The following is a 17,200-nucleotide window of genomic DNA, read 5'->3' as shown; positions in this document are numbered from 1 at the left end:
GTTCAAGACATTTTTTTTAATAATGCAAAATGTTGGGAGAAAATTCTGTAATAAACCAATGCTAAATTTAACCTCATGATGTTCTTGGGGAAGATATCTACTGCTGTTGTTTTGGCACATAACCATTTAGGTACAACGTTCTTTGTGTATTTTCATGCAGTCATTTTGTCTCTGTTCAAAAGGTGGCCTAGGAAGGGCCATAGCCTCTCCCTTCTGCTTTTTTGTTCAGCCTATGAAAGAGAGCTTATATAACACCGGTTCAGTTCACACTCAAACAACAATGCACAATCATCGGTTTTTAATATGGACTTTATATACAAACAAATTTTGGGGGTCAATGCTTTATGTGGGACCAGTATAGAAAAGAATATCTCGAGCGATAATGAATTGAATGGTATACTTTGGAAGTTTTTGGTGGAATAAGGCATAGAGATTTTGCTAAATAGAGAGACATATTTTACATGTCACAGAAATATCTCCTATTCTCATATTTAGAAAAGGTGAAGGTAAACCAATAAAGCAGCGCAAAGAGCCACAGACTTAAGCAGGGTGAGTGCAAGACCAAACTTACTCTGTAAATATGAGAAATGGTTAAGCACAGTAAAAGACCTGACCGTACTGGTTTTTGCACACTACGATGATGTTGACTGGCTTTATTTCTGTGTGCACTGATTTTCCAGGTCACTAAGTTTTGCCGACTGCATGGACACATGGGAAAAGGCCTCTTTGTGGCATGCTGACATGTTCTTTTTCTTTATGATTCCGCAATAAGTCCCAGCTCAGAAAAAACTGCTCCACAGCGCTTTTTGGGGATGTGACTTATGTGCATGTTTTAGTTCTTTGTGCATGATAGCGAAATATGCATTGGACATACAGGTATAGTGCAAATGGCAATATGAATGTTTGACAATATAAACATAAACTCAGTTGCCCTTTTGGAACATGGAAGCCCTCTAGTCTAGCTCCAAACATCACTAAGTCAAGGTAAATAAAAAACAACGTCTGCAAAATATCTCAAATTGATATCTTGAGGAGCAGATGCAACATTCGTGTCTACACGCAGTATATAGAGAAGGAGGGAATTGCTGTGAGCTCTTAAAGCGATAGTTCAACAACAGCAAAAAAATCAGTCATCATTTAGTCACCGCACGTCATTCAAAAGCTCTATATGACTTTTTCGTCTGTGGAACATAAAAATAAGATTTCTGGAGAAATGTCTTAATAAGGGCCAATGTTGTTTGGTTACCAACATTCTTCAAAATATCTTCTTTTGTGTTCTGCAGAAGAAAGTAATACATGCAGGTTTGCAGTGACATGATGGTGTGTTATGTCAAATATTTTTTATTTTGGGTGAACTATCCCTTTAATATGATCTTCTCCAGCATTGCTGTGCAGGTGACTACTTGACGACACGGTCAGCAGGGCTTAGACATCTGCCTGAGGTTCTGCTGGATGATGCCGGGCTTCTTAAAATCAGGCCTAATGTCCAAGCGTTGGTCATGTGTCCTGAGTAATCTGTTTTCAGACAAAAATAAAAAAAATGTATAATGCATATTTAAGAAATACACACATTTCTATGCCACTAATTAAACGAGTAAATGGCTGACATTGACCTTGTACACACTGTAAGGTTAAATTTAGTTTTTGCTATTGCAGCACACAGAATGCTCTTTGGAAGTTGCTCAAATCACGCTGGGACAAAATGCTCATCGGGTCTGGCACAATGCCACCATGCCATCGTAAATGCATGTCATTTATTAAAGCAATACAGGTATGTACTATTCTAAAATTAAGCTTTCTTTTCAACTTTTCACTCAAATTGTTATGACGAAAATTTGTAACGACAAAATATAAATGAAAATGATCTGTGCTTGGGCTGTCAATAAAAGTTTCATAAAATGTTAAACGAGATAAAGGATGTTAACACAATGAGACACAGTAGTAAACTGTGAATATTCAGTTCAGCCAGCTTGGAAAGCTGTAAGTTATTCAGTTGACAAAACATCTGTTTGCTGAACTTCTGTACCTTGATGTTTAGATATGGTCACCCAGACAGTCACCTGTCTTTGCTTTGGTTCTATGAGGGTATCAGAGAAGTTGTTTACTGCTTTTATTGGGTCTGTTGGATTTATGCCTGCAAACATCAAGACATAAAGACATAAAGACAAATAGGTCGATTGATAAGAAAATATGAAGAGATATCCTAAAAATGTTCATGTACGACACAAACTATGTTTTGGTTTTATTTTGTATTTATTCACTTGTGGGAAAAACATTTATAATATTTTCTAAAAATGATTTAATGACTTAAAAAATGTACTTTAAAAATACTAATAGTTTAAAACAAAACTGCTTCACATATCATTTGAATAATATTTTTTAATGAATGAATTAGTGAATGTATGATGATAAATAGTCTTAATTATATGAAATTAAATTACTAAATTAATTATTAAATAAATAATAAAACATTTTCTAAAATATTGCCAATATTCCTTTTTCAAGAATGTTTGAGTCTCTAAATGATTTCTTGTCATTTATTGAGTCTATATTTACAATCTTGAAACAATAACCTGGACAATTGTATTTGGCTAATTGACTAAATCGATCCAGACAATAAAATGAGCACGTCATGTCATTGGCAGAATGTGAAGTTATGTGATGGTTAAACTGATCGCAGTGTAAATTCTCTCAGAAATGAATTTGGGTAAATATAGAGAGGATCTGAAAATCCCCTCTGTATGAGCATTGCTCAGACTTTCGACTGCTATTAAACTTAACATTGCATTCACATTGATGTTTTCCCTACTAGGTACTGTTTGAGTATTTGAGCAATTGGTCTATTTCTGGCAATTCACAAAAAAGAGGATGATTCATGTTATTGTTTGCTTGGGTTGATAAGGCTAAAATAGGAACAGAGTGTACAGGTTGAAGTTTCCTAAACACACAGCTTTGAGAAAGAACAGTCAGCATAACACGTGTCTGCTCAAACACAAAGGAGAGCTAAAAATAGAGATGTACTTACTCCGGTAAAACTCGTTCCGGGCAAGCAGAGAGCAGGGGGCATTTACTGTGGTCATGGTCAGCTTTTATCTGTATGATAAAACCAAACAGTGGGGAAATTGGATGTTCTTTGGAACCTGGGAAAGTAGAGGAAAAAACAGGGTTGAATTTATGTAAATGGGGTTTTGGGGGCTATATAAGTATCACGATATGAGGGACGTAAACAGCTTGCAGTTCCAGGAAGGAAAACTGAGAAATGATGAAAACCAGAAAACACGCTTTTAAAAAAGACAAAGTGTTTGGACTTCACATAAAGCAAACTTGTTGACTGTAGATAGGTGTATCACAGGTCACAAAAAGGACTTTCGACCCAATCATTTTTTAACAGTAAACTAAAAACGCATATGATGAATGGAAACCAGGCCAAAATCTGACAAAATCTGCTAACTTTTTGTGATTTAAAACGGTTTCAAAATCTGTGAGTCAGTAAGGTGGAGAAATGTGTAAATTAAATGTGACAAGCAGGCTAAAATCTCATTTTTTTAAAGTGTTTTTTTGACATGGCCTTACTTAGGTTTAAAGGAAGAATAGGTGATCCTGTCCAGAAACATTTTTTGTCATGCTGGTTGGAAATCTCTTTACATCCTGATAGCAATCAAGAAGTATAGTGGTCAAATAATATTCTAATAATTGTATATCGTCTGTGAAAGGCGTAGGATCAAAAAGCGTTCGCCCAATCAAAACGTTCTGGCTGAACGCTGTGACTGGTCATGTGTACATTTTCAGCCAACGTATTTTGCATACCACTGTGCACCCTGTTCACGCAGACATCATACGTCATCAGCGCGCTCACGTCTGCTGTGTCAATGTAGGGAGAATGGCGGACAATCAAACTTTCCTGCGGAACCGACAACAAGTAAATCTACAAAACGAAAGTCAGTTTTTGAAAAAGCAGTGACGACAAAACGTCTGGATCATGAAAGAGGAAAAACTCGAATTAACATCGGTTCAGCTTTTACACGATGGAGACCGCTCCGGCAGGCAAAGGGGCTGAAAGACGATACCATGGTTGCTCTCTTTCTTTTGGACAGGTACTGTATGTACTTGCTTTGAGAAGAATTTAATGGATTTGGTTTGTAATTCGTTACGTGTGGATTTACGAAATACATTCATGTGTTTGGAGGAGGCGTGGCTTTGGACGGCAAATCGCATAGAGGGTGGGATTATAATTTCAGTGCTAGCAGGCTAAAGTTAGCACCTTTCCAAATCAACCACTCCACCTTTAAATATGTGAAGGTTACGTATATTATCACATAATGTTCTTTAAAAAATGTGTTGTTTTTTGTTGGTTCAACTTAAAAATATAATATAAAAACTCAATTAATTTCTCGTTAAATTGACTAAACTCGTTGAGTTGACTAATATTTTTAAGTTAAAATTTTAAACAACCACGTAACTTTTTTTTAAACCAACCATTCTTTACATTTTAGAAGACAGTTGATCAAAAAATTACTTTGGCTGGATTTGCACAGGCAGGGTCACAAAATGTGTACAATTTAAATAAAATACAAATAAATTCACCCACACTTACTAGTTGCCAAAACATGATCTCATTCATCAAAATTAGGGATGCACGATAAATTATCGGCCATATCGGTATCGGCCGATAAATAGTCATTTTTAATGTTATCGGTATCGGCCGATAATAAAATGTATGCCGCTATATTAAAGCCGATAAATCATAAATCATTTCCTCTGGTTAAACTACTTCATCTGCACACTGCTCGCAGTTAAAATACAGTACAGTACTGTCTTTCTGTTGTGATCATTCACTTACTGCTATCATCAAAACATTGCTGACGTAGGTACAGTATGTAGATACAGTATTTATGATGTGTATATTTATAATTTCAATGTGTAAATTATAGGAACAAAAGCATATTGTTTGAATCAGACTGTTGTCTGAATGCATCTTGAGACCTGTTTGACATGTGGCTATTGAAAACATTTTTCTGGAAGAACATCTATTTGTTTATTAAATATACCAGAAAAGTTTGAAGGTTAAATAATCGTTAACTAGTGTAAATTAGGCTTAGTACATGATTTTCAGGGGAAAAAATAGAACAAATGGTTACCTTGTTTTCCGCAGTGAATGTTTTCAAATAGAAGCAGTTGTCCACTTTTTGCCTTTTGTTTCAGTCTTAGGGAATTTTATATTAATATTTAGATACTGTATATCAGCCAATATATCGGTTATCGGCTTCCAATGTTAAAGAATTATCGGTTACCTTTATCAGCCAAAATTTACATATTGGTGCATCCTTAATCAAAATATTTCATAATAAGCAAAAGGGGGGCAGTTTATGAATAACAGGTGTTCCAGTTCTGAAGAAATCAGGAGAAGAAATCAGGAGAGCATTTTGTGATGTTATGCACATGCAAAATATGTGTGTTCGTCACGATGATGTTATGTGCTGTCAAATACAGTATATGTGCTTGATGAACATTTCACTTTAACAGAAAATAAATTACAACCCCCACACTAACATAGTCAGAGAGAATACACATGATCTAAGCCAGCTTGTGCCACTCATGCATAGTTCTCTCAGCTCTGATGTATAAAGGGATTTTTAGTCTTAACTAAGCACAAGATTTCAGGCAGTAGTCTTGATCACTAATCCTTTGCCAAATCAAAATGAAATTGGTCTTGAACACAAAAGTCCACTGCAGAAAGAGATGTGCAGTAATCCACAATGACACAACACACAACATTGAGAAACACTTCAGTTGACTGGTGATTAAAAAGTATGAAACAGTGGGAGGATAAAGGAATTCTTGACCTCGATTGATCTTATTTTGAATTTAATATTTAATATACATAAAGTGTGAAATTCCCTTAAAGTTGTACACATTTGTACAGTAAAGTCCACTATAGGGAAAATAAATACTCTGGTAGTCAATGGGTCAATGGGGGATAAGATCTGTTTGAAAAAATAGTGCTATAGCACTTAAAGTGGTTCTAGGCTCGTAATCATAGGGGAACCACTTTAAGTGCTGTATAGAACCATATTTTGGTGCTTCAGTGGTGCTTCAGTGGTTCTTCAGCGGTTCTTTGGGATGACTGAGGTGCTATATAGAACCGCTGAATAACCATACAGGGGCTTTACAGGTTCTTTATACGAAAATGGTGCTTTATAGCACCTCGGTCACCCCAAAGAACCTCTGAAGAACCACTGAAGCACCAAGATATGATGCTATATAGCACTAAAAGTGGTTCCCCTACAAGCAAAGAACCACTTTTACTGCTATATAGCACCATTTTAGAGTGTACTGACATTCTTACAAATATCTTCCTTTGTGTTTAGCAGAACAAAGAAATTTGTACAGGTTTGAAACAAGTGTAAGTAACTGATAACAGAATTGACATTTTTGGATGAACTATCCCTTTAAAGGGTATTCGGCCTGCAGATGTGAACATGTAAATATTGACCTTCATCCATCCATAGTAACACAAAACACAGCAACAAGTCACTTGTGTCCATTTCTAAACATAGCCACAAATCAAGGAAACAACACACCACAATTAAAACAACTGTTACGGATATCTTCAGAAAATGTAATATTCTCATAACCCCACTTGGTTAGTAGCGTGCCAACAGTCATATCAAGGTCATAAACCATCTAATTAAAAAGGACCATGCATTAGTTTGTTTTGATGCTAACTTTAGCTATGACCTTGCCTTTTAGTAAGCTGTCTGTCATGTGTAACAATCCTGAAAGCCCAACAGCAGTATAAATGTTCCAGAAAATATACCAAAACTAAGCCGTATGAATCGAGCATGTCCAAACACACACAGGCCTAAGTAAACTGTAGCTTTATATCACACCCCTCCCAGTCTCCAGGCTCTTGGACTGACAAATTATTCGCTAAGGAGCTGAAGGTCCCACCCATCTGCTTTCTTGACCATTGGAGAGAGAGACACGAGAAATAAAGTATTACAGTCTCTAATATGTCTTTTTTCACAAGAGATTATTTTCAGACTTTTGTACATGAATGCAATTATCTGTATAATTCTAATATACAGTATTTACAATTCGATTATTATATTTTTCAACCGTTTGACTACCCTTTTTAAATCAATTATATGTATTTGTTGTTCTTGTTGCCTTTTACAGTTTCAAGACTTTCTAGAATTTACGCTGCTCAGAAAATACTGCTTCGTCTTATAAATTTGGAAATCCGTGCAAAAAAAAGAAAGAAATAAAAATGACCCGTATTTGCATGCATGGTAAGAAAACAGGAGTCACTGGCAGACAGTGTTGAACAGGAGGAGCCAGTTGAGTGAAACCTCCTCTTGAGTCCACAGCTCTGACCTGCATTTAAAGGTCATTCTGTATAAAGGTGAATGGAGGCTGGAGAACATGATAGGGAAGAAATAGGAACACAGTGAAGAAATGGGTGTTTTCTGGACAGTTGCCTAGAGAGGCGATATTATGGATACGTGATTCGAACGTTTAATGATGCTTGTTGTTGTTCACATTCGCAGACTTCTGGTGACAAGATTAAGATCAGTTTTAAAATATCTACTTCACTTTAGATGCAAGAAAATGTTCATTATCAGTTTAGGCATTTACCTTGGCTAAAAAAGGAAGTGCATATATTTATTCAAATAAAACCAATATTTTCCCAAACACTTTTACGTAAGAGTAATTATACGTAGGCCATGTACATCACATGTAGAGTACAGTTTTTGTTCTGGCTGTTGTGTATTGTGTGTACACATATTTCTTAAAAGCCCATACAGTAACTACAACTGAATTCACATTAACCCACATTCCATCTGTAGGTCTGTGAAAACGTTGGTTGGGTGCCCATAGAGGTTAGTGGGTGAATGTCTATTTGTGGTTTGACCTCGTTTGACAATTTGCAAAACAGCAATATATGAAACTTGCTGCTATACGTTCGGCATGTACCTGCTGTCTATTTTCTCCATTCCCTGAATCTCAGCAATATGGTAGGGCTATGTGAGGGCACGTGAAAAGTTGAGAAGCCAGGTGGGACAGCTGACCTGTTTTGCAAGATCAGAAGCCATAAATAAGTGATAACCTGTAATCTTCATTAGGTCACTGCAGAATTCAAACCACACTGAATATCACTTTATGCAGAACCCAAAACTGCAAAAAAGCTGAACACAAAACTTGTGAAAAGCATGTTTTTTTATAGTAAAAGTGTATTAATACAGGTAAGTTTCATTACAAATGGTTAAACTATGGTTACTATGGTTTTACTAAAACAAACAAACACTATAATATAGTTAAACCTGATTCATTTAGTAAAGAAATATTTTTTCCATTGTAATTTCGTTGCCTTGGAATCATAAGGTTCTATGTGACATATTTGTCCAAATTAAATTATTCACATTTTTTAACTATATTTACGATAATTTGGTGTTTTTCTTTACGCTGTTTATATTTTTGTACTTTTTTTAGAAAACAAAATGATTCTATTTACAGTGAAATGGAATGCAAAAACTTTGAAGCTCAATGTCTCAACAGTAGGCCTATAGATGGAACAGACCATCATTTTCATCCTAAAAGTAAATGTTCCAGTAAGGACCAGAAATGAATTTACTGTGCAAATGTTGTACAAAGATTTTTTAGACCTAGTGCCTTAAACGGTTCACCCATTAACAAAACCCAGTCATCATTTATTCACCCTCTTGTCAAAACCTGTACATTTTTGTGAAATTATATTTTAAGAAATGTCTTAAAGGTTTTGTGTCTTAAAGGGTGACCAGTGTTGTTCAGTTACCAACATTCTTCAAAATATCTTCTTTTGTGTCCTGCGGAAGAAAGAAAGTCACACCGTCATAAAAAACAAAATAATAAAACAACTCGCAACTCCAGAAAAAAACATCAACTCAAGAACACACTGCAAAAAAAATGTATGGTTCTCGATTATAGGGTTTTACCCAGAGCTAGTTTGTTTCAGATTAAGAACCTTAACCTTTATCCCTAATTTTTAACTAAGTAAAACTGGCCAACTAGTACTCAAGAACTCCGAAAACACCGGTGGGCAGGAAGAGCAGATCGATGGCAATCGATGAGTCTCCACAGATGATCACGCTGTGACCGCATGAGCAGCAGTCGCGTGACCCGGGCTCACCCGCGCCCCTCCGCGTGCCCACCCATAAATCACCCACAAACTGAGAACTAGCCACCGGGATTTCACTGGAAAGTCAACATAAAGTACCCACAATCTGAGAGACCGAAGCAAAGTTATTATTAAGACACAAGAAATAAACCTCAGACTGAACCTTTAAATAAAAGTATTACTCATTTAAAAAGTCTGAAAGACTCTTTAGAATAGCTGATAGAAGTTGGATTTAAGTGCTGGAACTGGTAGTTATTTATTAATGAATTAATTATTTTCCTTCATCAAAACATAATCAGAGAACTAACACCCACACTGTGAATTAATAACGTTAATAATAATTTATCTTTAGTGATACGTAGGTACACATCTTGTTCGCTTTTATTCCACGCTGTACAGATCGTCACTGAAATAGTAGCATACGGTGCCATCTGCTGGATATGTTTTATATTGCGCCAGCCATTGTTTCTAGGCTATATGGATGGATCTGCAACAATACAGTAACAGCTGCATTAATACAACGTTTAATATTTGCCACATCAAATCAACATTGTTCACCACTAGACCTCTGAAGTTGAAGATATCACAAAAAACAAGAAAGATAAACTGGTCAAACTGGCTAGGTCCCTTTTTGTAAAATGAACGAACAATCTGGCATGTGAGTTTTCTGGCCAGGTAATCTTTTCTTTTGTGTCAAATTTGGCGAGTTGCTTAACACAATACAATAAACAATCTTAAAACCCACTAACAATACAGAAAGTACAGCACATAGTATACAAAGGAACAGACAGCAGTGTTTAGCATCCTCTTTTACAACATTTTTGGTTCACTGACATGTCCACAGACATTGCCCGTTTTAAACATGCATCAAAATAAGACTGTCTAGCAATATATTTATTTCCATTTTTTACACTCAAATTCAGTCATGGGTTTCGTTTCTGGAGAAAATGAATCATTGATTTCACACATACAACTTTAACCATTAAGCAAACACACCAAACAAAAACAAATTATTCTCTGAGAGCAGCAAAAGGGCTTTATGTGTGCATGTTCTGGTGTGATGAAACAGATCTACACATCCGGTAATGTACCAGAGATGATTCAATAGCGTACAATTGTCTTTAAAAATCGTGTCTTGGTCAGTCTTGTTTTGCTTTCGCAACTCTGAAGGGGATCATACACAGAGACAGAAAACTTCCAACTGAGTCAGTCCAAATCACTGTAGCGACTGATGTTTTCTAGGTCGTGTCTCAGATCTTTAAAATCAGGCCGGTCTTCTGGCTTCACCCTCCAGCAGGACAGCATGATGTCATATATGAACTGCGGACATTTGGGTGGAGCGGGCAATCTGTAGTTGCGTTGCGTAATATAAATAAACACCTCATTTGTTGCTAAACCTACATAATGAAGAAATCGATTTAATAAAAATATGAATACAATAAAATAGTTAGCTATATTTAGTCAAGGCCTTGAATCATTTTTTAAAAATACATGACACACATAATTGAAATGACCTGGATAAGGTATCCCGCCGTAGGTGAGAATCTCAAAAAGAAGAATCCCGAATGACCAGATGTCAGATTTATTGGAGAAACGGCCGTGACTGATAGCCTCAGGTGCCGTCCACCTGTATGGGATTTTCTTCTCATCAGATACATAAAAAGGCTCCTAGACACAAATAAAGATGTAAATTAATAACTGGTTCATACTCAAAGAATGTCAATTCATTACGGACTCTTTAACCCCTCAAGTCAGGATCCTCTATGACTGATGCTTAAAAAGACTTCAGAAAGTTTGGAGAAGATACCGCATATGCAGCCATCCATACAGATCATAATCATATCACAAGTCTAAATACATGCACTAGTTTAAAGGTAAGCACGAATAAGCTCACAGAAATGGAAAATATGAGAGCAGAAACAGGAGGAGGAGAGGTGAGAAAAGGCATGTGTAGGACTCTACCAAAGATAACACTAAAAACAGTCACAGTTTATTCTGCATAAGAAATAAGAGACTTTATTTATCTATAATTATGACTCGTCCATATTATGAGGGATATATATGATGGATTTGTTTTTTAGCCTTCAAAAAATAGAGAACAAAGACAAAAGCATTTCTTCCAAATATAGAAATAAGTAGTAGCTACAAGCGTGTTGCGTAGGGGGAGAGCAGATTTGTTTTTATCTTTGTGGGTGTTATTTTAATATTGTGGGTGTTCTGCTCTTTCTGAGCAAATTTTCTTCAGGTTTGTCAGATGGATGCTGCTAGACTAAAACCCACGGACAGATAAATGTTCAATGAATGCCAAGATCCACAGACGGCTGAATATTTTTTGATGTTTATGCATAAATTATTTGAGCTTCCTCTTAAAAAAAAATAGACGTGAGTGTCATTTCCTCTCTGCACTTACTAGGAATGCACTTGTCACTTTAATATGTTTGGTAAAACTGTCGGAATAAGAACAATGTTGGGAAAGCAGAACTGAAAAGAAACCACAACGTTATATTCCCCTAATCATTTACATTTATGCGTGTAGCAGATGTTTTTATCCAAAGGAACTTACACCACAGAACACAGTATAATTTGATATAGAATTATAAATTACTACACTCCAAATAAAATGGGTTATGAAATGACAGTACAGTGCATCATATCAACGCACCTTAATGATGCGGGCTAAGCCAAAATCGGCCACTTTGCAGATATATCCATCTCCAACTAGAACATTTCTTGCAGCGAGGTCTCTGTGAATACTGTTATGGGCCTCTAAATATGCCATCCCTTCTGCTATCTGAGCTGCCATGTCGATCAGAGAAACCAGATCTAATGCCTCGCCTTCTGGACCTGAAAGTTGTGATGAGAGAGATACAGAAAGAGCACTGATGAACTTAAAGGGATAGTGCACTCGAAAATTCTGTCATCATTTACTTGTTCCAAAACTGTTATTAAAATCTTAAAACACAAAAGGAGATATTTTGGAGAATGTGGGAAACTAAACAGTTCTGGGGCACCATTGACTATAGTAGTTTTTCATCCTACTATGGAAGTCTAGGGTGCCACAGATCTGTTTGGTTACAAACATTTTTTACAAATATCTTTCTTTCTTTCTTTCTTTCTTTCTTTCTTTCTTTCTTTCTTTCTTTCTTTCTTTCTTTCTTTCTTTCTTTCTTTCTTTCTTTCTTTCTTTCTTTCTTTCTTTCTTTCTTTCTTTCTTTCTTTCTTTCTTTCTTTCTTTCTTTCTTTCTTTCTTAGTGTCCATCAGAACAACAACTGTGCCTTTAAAGACAGGGAGCGTTTAATACCCACATACATATAGTTAAATGTTCACTAACACACAATTGAATGGTAAAAATATGATCTTGGGGGCAGTGACTGACCTCTGAGGAAGTTTAACAGGTTGCCCTTCTCCATGAGCTCTGTGATGATGTAATAAGGGGCGGAGGACGTGCAGATGGCAAAGAGAGCGATGAGGTGTCTATGACGCAACCGCTTCATAATCTGCACCTCCATCTGAAATTCTTTCTGCTTTAGACAATCTGTGGTGGAGAGAGACAGAAACCTTCTTCTTGTTGTGTATAATTGTCATTTGTAATATTATAGCTAATACAAAGTAACGTACCAGTTCAAAGTTTAAATTTAAAGGTGTAAGATTAAGGAGATCTATTGACAGAAATGAAATATATGCAATATAATATATACAGTATATAACTATGTCTTCAGAGGTGTATAAAGACCTTACATAATGAAGCGTTATGTTTTTATTATCTTAGAATGAGCTATTTCTATCTACATACACCGCGGGTCCCCTTACATTGAATTCACCATTTCTACAGTAAACGGACAAACTGCTCTACAGAGCGCATTTCGCAAATACGTCATCTCCTTCGCCAAAGAAGCGAAAACATGACATCTCAGTCCTCTCTCAGCCTCCGTGGTGCTTCGAAAGGGAGGGGGGGTGGAGTGAGCCGTTGGTTGCAATTCGCAATCTCAACCGCTAAATGTCATACACTGAAGCTTTAAGGGCGTTTTAGCCATTCAGTTGTAGATTTACTATTGTAATGTTTTTAGGGTCATTGCCAGTCCGTGTGACCCACATTTGTTCTGCTTCGGCTCACACGTAAAATGCAGTAGTGTGTGCCGTGTACAACCCAGACTTGTTGGTTGTATTATTTCTAAAGTACTCATGTCCTGAGGCTGCAGGCGGTGCGGGTGATGCCTTTAATGTTAGAATGCTTTCGATTTAATACTCTCTGTTATTAAAAGATGTGTACTCATGCCATTGTTGTTCAATGATGTCCTTGGGGTAAATACTTGAAGACTGAAACTGGCAAAAGCACAATTCCGTACATTAGGTTTCTGTCTGGAGTATTGTCTATCTGGCTTTTGAAATGGGTTACATACATAACACAGTATGGTGTTACATTTCTTGAACGTCTACTTCCTACACATATACCATTTCCTGACATTAGATTTTGAAAGTCAAGATCTCTACACATGTTTTTAAACCTTGGTTTTGTTTATATTCATAACTTTTTTATGAGGGAACTGGAGACATAATTGAAGAATACCATTTTGAAGCTGTGTTGTGCGAAACGTACACCAGGATAACAGCAGATCAGTTTTACAACAAAGAGAGGCATTTTAACTCACTGACTGTCATCCTATTTTTAGGAGAATGTTCATAAATATAATTTTACAAAAGATCGGATCCCTTATTTTTAAGACAAAAAAGTTAAAAAAAACAATTAATAAAATCTTTTTAAGCAATCATGGCTTTGATTTTCAACCCTGCAGGGTTGAAATCCTACATTGCACAAATTTTTGAATAAACTAAAGCACACCGTTATAAATTTAAAGCGATAGTCCAGCCAAAAATGAAAATTCTGTCATTATTTACTCACCTTTGAGTTGTTCCAAAATCTGTATAAATGTCTTTGTTCTGATGAACACAGATAAAGATATTTGTAAGAATGCTTATAACCAAACAGTTCTTGGACGCCATTGACTACCATAGTAGGAAAAATTACTTTATAATTTTTTTGTTCTGTTGAACACTAAAGAAGACATTTTGAAGAATGCAGGAAAGCAAACAGTTGTGGGTCACTTTTGACCACCATTATCATTTTTCCTACTATGGTAGTCAATGGGGTCCAAGAACTGTTTGGTTACAAATACATTTATACAGATTTGGAACAACTAGAGAGTAATTCATGGCAGAATTTTCCTTTTTGGGTGAACTCTCCCTTTAATAATTAATCATTATTATGAGGCACCTTTTATGTTTGTCACAGGGTTTGGCACATATCTAACCAATAAAAAGTTTTAAAAAGTGCTTGTCAATTTTTTTATTTCCTGAAAAACAGTCAATTTGGACATCTGAGGCTTCGGAAGGACAGCGGCGATGTACTTGTTCTTTGGGTTATTTAAATGCCACATTACGTTCACTTCTGTCATTATGTATGTTGGTATCTGACTGGTGGATTCCATCATTGACACGTTACACATTTGTGTCACATGATGTGCAACATTTGGATTTTTTCGTTCCCATGACATCAGATCTATTATATACCTCAAACTATAAGCTCACCGTTGTTCTTGAGGATTTTGATGGCCACGTTAATGCGATTTTTCCATTTGCCCCTGTAAACATCAGCAAAGTAGCCGCTGCCGAGCTGCTCTTCAAGGGTAAAGTCCTCTTTTGGCAACTCCCATTCGTCCACTGTTGAGTGTGACAGATCCTGCGGTTGAGGCCTTTTCTACAGCCAGGAAGTGAGTCAGAAGTGACAGGAAGTGATGTAAGTCTTTTGACATTACACACATTATAACCACTCATATATTTACTGTGTAAAATGAAGTTCTTTAAACAATAATACACCTAACATCAGGCACATTTGTTTGTTTGCTGGTGGATTGAGAAGTACTTTTGAAAACAAATTATTGATAAATTATTTAAAATATTTACAGCATCAAATAAATGGCAGATTTAACACGAAACTGACGTTCTTGTAAAACTGAAGCAACTGTTACAACCACTTCCTCAAATAACAGAACTGAAAGAAAACTGAGAGAGAAATGACTACAAGCAGGAGAGAAGAGGAGAATGAGCACAAATGGAGATACTCATGAGAAAAGAGAAATGTATCTTTGTCTTACCCGTATGCAGGGACATTTCAGTCTGTCCAGAGAGGCCAGAGGGTGAGATTGATAGTATTCCACCACCTCTAATACGCTGGAGAATTTAAGAGCCGGATCCAAATAGACTTGACCATTGGACTCATAGATCTTGAAGTGTTTTGTTTTTTTCTGTGCCTTTACTATGAGAAAAGGTTCAAGAGGAGAGAGATGTCAGATATACAGGACAGTGAACAGCAGAGATTGTTTTCTTCAACCATAAACACCAGACTTTTAGATATCAGAAGACAATTAATACAATTTTATAGCTGGACTCCGAATGAAAATCCCAGATCAGCAAATCACTGACTGTAAAAACAATACAGACCTGAGATCACGTGGCCTATGTTGTCGGACTCACTGATTCGCACCAGGAAGGATCCATCATGATTTCCAGGTGACATGAGGTGACTTGAGGCCTCAATGCGGCTCATCTTTCCAAAGAACCATCTGAAGCAGCATTCAAATCAAGGGGGTCATTAACATTCCTTCACTGCACAGTTAATCACAAAAACTTGAAGATCTTACGACATGGGTGTTTAATACAGTAAGGAAAAAGACGTTCTCTCTATTACAACTACTACAATGAATCAGAAAATGGTTACTGAGAAAATCAGGTCATGTAAATGCTTTGCATTATCCTGAAACTTTTTCTGCTTTGTGGCCAAGGACAGTTTCATTCAGATTTAATTCTATAGCGCTTTTTATCATTTTGCATTGTTCCAAACAGCTTTAAAGAAAACGCATTTTAAGACAAAACAATAGAGACACGAGGAAAGAAAACATTATAAAAATAAGAACGATTATGAATATAGTATAGAAAAATCATCAAAAATCAATAAAACAGTTTTTATTATAATGGTAATTGACAGAATGTTAATTCGTCTCTTTGGAGAAAAGCATTTGCTACATGAATGAATGTAATGTTTGTGTAAACTATATTTTAAACGGATAAGTTGGTCCTGGTATTTTGGAAAAGCAGTCAATGAATGACTTAGGAACTCTTATTAAATAATGCATTTATAAAAAAATGAAAGTGTAAACGGAAGCCCACTCACGGTTGAGAGTCCACGGATTCCACGCGCGCCAGGTAATTACGCGGAACAAACCCCGTGACGAGAATACAACCATTCATGTCCGTTTTCCTCGCGCTCCACCAGTCGCCGGAACGGCTGACGATCTGGAATATATCACCAGCCTTAAACGACAACTCCTCGACTTCCCGAGCCTCAAAGTCCCACAGAGCTGTATATACAGCATTGTCGGTCTTTCGATTGGGCTGGATGGCGCTCACCGGCCGCGCGTAACGACCGACAGACTCCGAGCCACTGTTGACCGTGATGCTGGAAACATCTCCCGTCCAACCACCGTCAGCTTTCACGCTGTTTTCACCGGCGTCACTCGAGGGTCCGTATATTCTGTCCCATAATGTCTGAAGACATGGGCAAGTTTTCCTCAAACATTCCCCCATGGGATAACAGTGCCCGCGCTGCAGGCGCGCTCTGGAGAGACACCTGCTCTGCTGGACGGCGATGTGAAGAAGGCGAAGCGTGCCTTTAGGGAACTGATGCAAGTGTGTAATCTTCCGCATTTTTACCACGCCTGTGCACAATGACACAAAGTTCAGTGGGCTAAACTTGAATCCTTTTATTTGAGGGTGGTAACACCTGCCGAACAAACAATACAAGACCAAATCAGCTGTTTACCATTAAAAAACCATTACACAATTTCTTTATGAAGTGCATTTTGGGCTTATTTCAGCTTTCATAACATCCCACCCAAGTAGAGACCCACAGAGACCATTATATAGTTTCCATTAAAACCAATACAGTTCCCATTATAACTATTAAATCCATTAGAATTTTTTTGCAA

The 17,200-nt window shown here is 36.8% G+C and overlaps 1 protein-coding gene and 1 long non-coding RNA gene across 2 annotated transcripts; both read right to left on the bottom strand.

Annotated features, from left to right (window-relative positions):
- Nucleotides 1–66: 66 nt before the first annotated feature.
- LOC130571895 (uncharacterized) lies at nucleotides 67–6,882 on the bottom strand. The gene is made up of 4 exons (XR_008965133.1): nucleotides 6,739–6,882; nucleotides 3,026–3,140; nucleotides 2,027–2,134; nucleotides 67–1,515 (listed from the first exon to the last, which is right to left on the bottom strand). It is a non-coding gene; the product is annotated as an uncharacterized LOC130571895 (long non-coding RNA).
- Nucleotides 6,883–8,360: 1,478 nt separating this feature from the next.
- Nucleotides 8,361–16,919, bottom strand: ptk6b (PTK6 protein tyrosine kinase 6b). Its single transcript, XM_057319786.1, has 8 exons — nucleotides 16,387–16,919; nucleotides 15,657–15,778; nucleotides 15,311–15,498; nucleotides 14,745–14,913; nucleotides 12,535–12,693; nucleotides 11,820–12,001; nucleotides 10,672–10,825; nucleotides 8,361–10,554 (listed from the first exon to the last, which is right to left on the bottom strand). Exons 1-8 carry the CDS (start codon nucleotides 16,917–16,919, stop codon nucleotides 10,364–10,366), a joined length of 1,698 nt encoding a protein of 565 aa, XP_057175769.1. The 3' UTR covers nucleotides 8,361–10,363.
- Between the last annotated feature and the right edge of the window lie 281 nt (nucleotides 16,920–17,200).

Source organism: Triplophysa rosa, linkage group LG21 (assembly GCF_024868665.1).
Source record: "Triplophysa rosa linkage group LG21, Trosa_1v2, whole genome shotgun sequence".
Taxonomy (NCBI): Eukaryota; Metazoa; Chordata; class Actinopteri; order Cypriniformes; family Nemacheilidae; genus Triplophysa; species Triplophysa rosa.
Note: the sequence above shows the minus strand (reverse complement) of the source record. Positions and strands in the feature narration are given on the sequence as shown.

What these genes read in the sequence shown, in the direction of transcription:
- ptk6b (XM_057319786.1), bottom strand. Translation starts at nt 16,919, where the DNA reads ATGCGGAAGATTACACACTTGCATCAGTTCCCTAAAGGCACGCTTCGC. An exon ending in CATAGGCCACGTGATCTCAG is followed by an intron (nt 15,499 to 15,656) that starts GTCTGTATTGTT and finishes ATATCTGACATC; the next exon opens with TCTCTCCTCTTGAACCTTTT. An exon ending in GCTTAGCCCGCATCATTAAG is followed by an intron (nt 10,826 to 11,819) that starts GTGCGTTGATAT and finishes ATTTGTGTCTAG; the next exon opens with GAGCCTTTTTATGTATCTGA.